Genomic DNA, 4244 nt, shown 5'->3' on the forward strand with positions numbered 1-4244 from the left:
TTTACAAAAATATTATTGACAGTAAATCTAACATTCAACTTGAAGCATACACATATCAAATCAGCTCTAAGCACGCAAGTATCTGATTTGAACACAGATGTAGATACTTTGTACACTTCTAATAATATGAAAACATTTAATATTATAAGACATAGTTGAATACGATCAAAGTCATGTAGAAATAAGAAGCTGCAACACTGTATCAGACTTGCAAAAGCAACTTTCCCAAACCTTATTTATCGTTCTCATTGCTATGGTAGTATAGGATAGCAAGCCACTTGGTTTTGGACCGGCGCACCAAGTCCAAAAGCCCCCATCTTTCTAATTTTATCCACACGTATTCCCCCAGACGGTCAGAAAGAAAAGGAAGTAGACCGTTCAGGTGGTTAAACCTAGCCTTCTTCACTGTAAACTTTGCAGCCATGTAGAAAAAAGTGAAATTACCACAGAAGCAGATGATCAAGCACGCCCCAAGAATGAACCAAGCCAGCTCGGGATTCATGTTGGAAAGCATGGCATACACTGCAAGCATGAAGCCATAGGCCGTAAAGGCAAACGTGGCACAAACCAATAGGTTGGTAATACAGAGGAACAATACCTTATTTCCCGTGGTAATAGGTGTACTCATCTGCCACATCAGCACCACTAAGAGCGACAGAAAGAATGCCACACAATCAAAGATGAGAAAAACCTTGAAGGAGGCCAACGGAAGCAGAATCGGCGAACCTAAACTCTTGTCTGAGCCAGTTCCAGGCGCAGGCGCAGGCGAAATTCCCGATCCCTTTGAGTCCCCATTTCCATTCCCATCGTCCGTCACGAAACTGCCCGGAGCAGTGAAAGCTGCCGTAAATGACATTGTCGCTAATAGAACTGCCACCACTAGTTCTGTGTTGCGCCTGTCCTCATATGTTTTGTCCACCATCTCAACAGCAACCTCATGTTTCTCTGCACTCACCTTTGGAGCGCTGTACAAGAATGGCTTGCGATTGGAAGGATAACTGGCCAGAACTGAAATTATCTTGTCAGATTCGTGATAGTGCGTGTTCTCTCTCACGATATCAAAGGCCGTTAAGCCTGCCTTGTTGACAGCAAACTTGTTTATCCCCGCTATACAAAGCAACGACTTCACCATCTGAAAAATGCAAACTCAAATAAGTTCATAAAAATTAAATGATCTATTGGAACTAACTATGCATAAAGATTTCTTCTACGGAAGTTCTTGCCGTGATGATTTTAATTTCTGTCTTCAGTAGAAATACTTTCAGTAATTTGACTCTATATATAGACGAGATTAGATTAAGAATCTACACAAACCCAAAACTTATATAGCTGTACACAGTAATTGGTTGAAAGAACAAACTTCAGCAGTGACAAACAGAGGTTTGTATAAAAAGAGACTTACATTCAAGTCTTTTTTCTTTGCTGCAATATGCAGTGGTGTGTCTCCTTCACTTATCCTCGAAAAAGGAGATTTCATTTCACCCGCATCTGTGTTTCCTCCACTTTTCACGGGCTCATCTTTTGGATCTTTCTTTTCAGCCGGATCTGTCTTTCCTCCACTTCGCAGAGGCTCTTCATGTGGAGGTTTGTCAAGTCCCTTGTTGACCAAGTATGATAAGCCTACCTCTTCGTTCAGGTAATCAACAATTCGCACTTGCCTAACTAGGGCAGCTAAGTGCAGAACGTTCATTCCACAACTATTCCGTATTTCGACAGCGTCTGGCCTCTCATTTATCAACTCTTGTACTGCTTCCAGATGACCCAATTTCGCTGCCACACAGATGGGAGTTTCTTGGCTGTCATTAACCCAATAACACAGTTCGGCCTCAAATTTTATTAACTTCTTTATTATATGCACGTAGTTTCTTTCAACAGCTATATGCAGAGCTGTGTTGCCAAGTTCGTCCTTACGTTGGATTAACTGCTTCGCATCTGATAAATTTAGTATATGATCAACTAGATCTGTAAAAGAAGCATCCAAAATCATTGCCTTAAGTTAGATAAGATGTTCTTCAAGAAGGGCCAAGGGTAAGAGAATGCCTAATTTACCTTTGTTGAAGCGATACAGACCTCAACTAATATAACAACATAAATACAGAATTCAACTAAATACACGAAGAAGTAAAGAAGAACTCATTGGTTATCAACTGTAAACGAACAGAAGCTGAAGTAAAATAGAAACAACATAATCAAACGACTTGAAAAAATAGAAAGAACTGAAACATGATAGACAATCATCCTCGTGTTATTTAAGATAAAGAAAAAATTGGGGACAAAATGATATTTGTCTTGAACCGTTAAATTAGGAGATGCTTAGCAGATACTTTTACAAACTTATAGGCAAAGAAATCCTAAAATCGAAATAAAATAACCTGAATCTCCTCTGTTTACTGCAACAGATAAACAGTTCCTCTTGTGCACCGTACTTTCGAGTAAGCTCGACGGAGATGCGTCAAATATTGCCTTCACTGTCTCTAAATTGCCGCTTTCGTAGGCTTTGAACAAAGCTGTTTCATCAAGCTTATTGCGGAGATCCACACCACTTTCTGGTTGTTGGAGTAGAATCTTCACAACGTTGGAGAAACCTCCCTGCGCAGCCAAGTGTAACGCAGTATCCTTTTCGGCATTGGTAGCATTCACAAGCAGAGGCTTCACTTCGGGATCGGTTTCCTTCAGAAGTTGACGATTGAGTTGCAGGAGCTGTTGAATGAAGTGTAGATTTCCTACACTAGCAGCCAAATGGAGAAGAGTATTTTCCCCTCCAGGTGTAATATTGTTGAGAGCTGCTTTAAGTTGGGAACTCAGTTGTTGATCGATCCTTAAACGCGTTACCGCAGCTTTGAAGGCGTCAGGATCGATCCTTCCGCCGAGTTGTTGACCCTCAGTGGCCATGCTAAATATCTGCCGTTACAGCCTTCAACACCAAGGCACGCTTCTTTGTAATAGGATTGAATAATACTACATTCAGTATTATGCCAGAAACTACATAATAGAATATGTGGTCTCAGTTTTTCCACAAGGGAAACATTAAAAATACAAGTATCCACATCTTACACTTCAGGGTTTCCACAACTTTAGTTGGAATCTCACTTTTTCTTTCGTTGGAACAGATACAACATTTTGACCTTGACTGGGTGCAAATAACCAGTGTTAATTAGCTTTGATTGGGTGCCAAGTAATTACTCTAGTTTGGTGCGAATAATATGACTATGGGGTGTTCTGCTAGAACATTATTTTTTTAATACTTGAAGTGATCCTACACGTCAAAATTACTACAACTTTTTCATAGTTGGAATGTCTATTTTTCTTAGATGAAAGTGTACATTGAAATCAAATACAAATTTTTTTTATCATTTATAATTTAATAATTTATTCTATGTGAAATATGTACACATTTTATTTAATGTTGAGTTTATTTCAGTGGATTAGATAATTATTTAATATAGTTATATTTCAATAAACGATATAACTGTTGTTTAAATTAATTTCTTTCTTTTCATTCTATCATTCTTATTCAATTACATATATTTTCATACATTGCACATTATGTTGTCTTTATTTACACACATTTTTATACATGTACCATTTACTATAACCGATGCACTGCAAAATAGGATGTTAGGAACACAAACAAAAGACTCAAGAATCAACTGTTAGTGTTAGTATCATAAACGAAATACGATCCTAAGCAAGCATATGAAGAGAGATCAAACATTTAATGGAAAGTATGCAAAAACAAAAGAAAGACACAAGACCCTTCCAAATGCTTGCCAACATGTTCATAGTAGCTTCTCCCTTGTTCCTCTCCTCTCCAAGTTCCACATGAGTGTAGCCCTTAGCTCTTTGCACTACTATGGAAGTCTTATGGAGATTCAAGATTTATGAAAAATGATTTAAAATATGCAAATGCAAGCGAAATATGAGAAAGCCTAATTAAGCTATCTTGGTTTTAACCAAAATAACAATGTAGATTAGATGACTCCTAAAATGATCTCTTAAATTTCACTATAGATTAGATGCATACAAGATTTCTGGATCTGAATTATGAAGGAATGGGCTCTATTTATAGGAAAAATAGGGCAATGGATGGTTGAGATTAAGTAATCTCAACAAGGGTCAAGATAGAAAGATTTATGATCCATGTGAGGGCTTTCAACCCAATCCCAGGATGACAAATGCCAACATGAGATGGCTTGAGAGGAGAGGGAAGAAGCATTAAATGCTTGAAATGACATGAAGGTTAG

The 4244-nt window shown here is 38.1% G+C and overlaps 1 protein-coding gene across 1 annotated transcript; it reads right to left on the bottom strand.

Moving 5' to 3' along the window:
- Nucleotides 1-122: 122 nt before the first annotated feature.
- On the bottom strand, nucleotides 123-3103 carry LOC131873152 (ankyrin repeat-containing protein At5g02620-like). The gene is made up of 3 exons (XM_059216222.1): nucleotides 2373-3103; nucleotides 1403-1962; nucleotides 123-1132 (listed from the first exon to the last, which is right to left on the bottom strand). The coding sequence occupies exons 1-3, from the start codon at nucleotides 2890-2892 to the stop codon at nucleotides 233-235; spliced, it is 1980 nt and encodes a 659-aa protein (XP_059072205.1). The 5' UTR covers nucleotides 2893-3103; the 3' UTR covers nucleotides 123-232.
- Nucleotides 3104-4244: the final 1141 nt, after the last annotated feature.

This window comes from Cryptomeria japonica, unplaced genomic scaffold (assembly GCF_030272615.1).
Source record: "Cryptomeria japonica unplaced genomic scaffold, Sugi_1.0 HiC_scaffold_1113, whole genome shotgun sequence".
Classification (NCBI taxonomy): domain Eukaryota; kingdom Viridiplantae; phylum Streptophyta; class Pinopsida; order Cupressales; family Cupressaceae; genus Cryptomeria; species Cryptomeria japonica.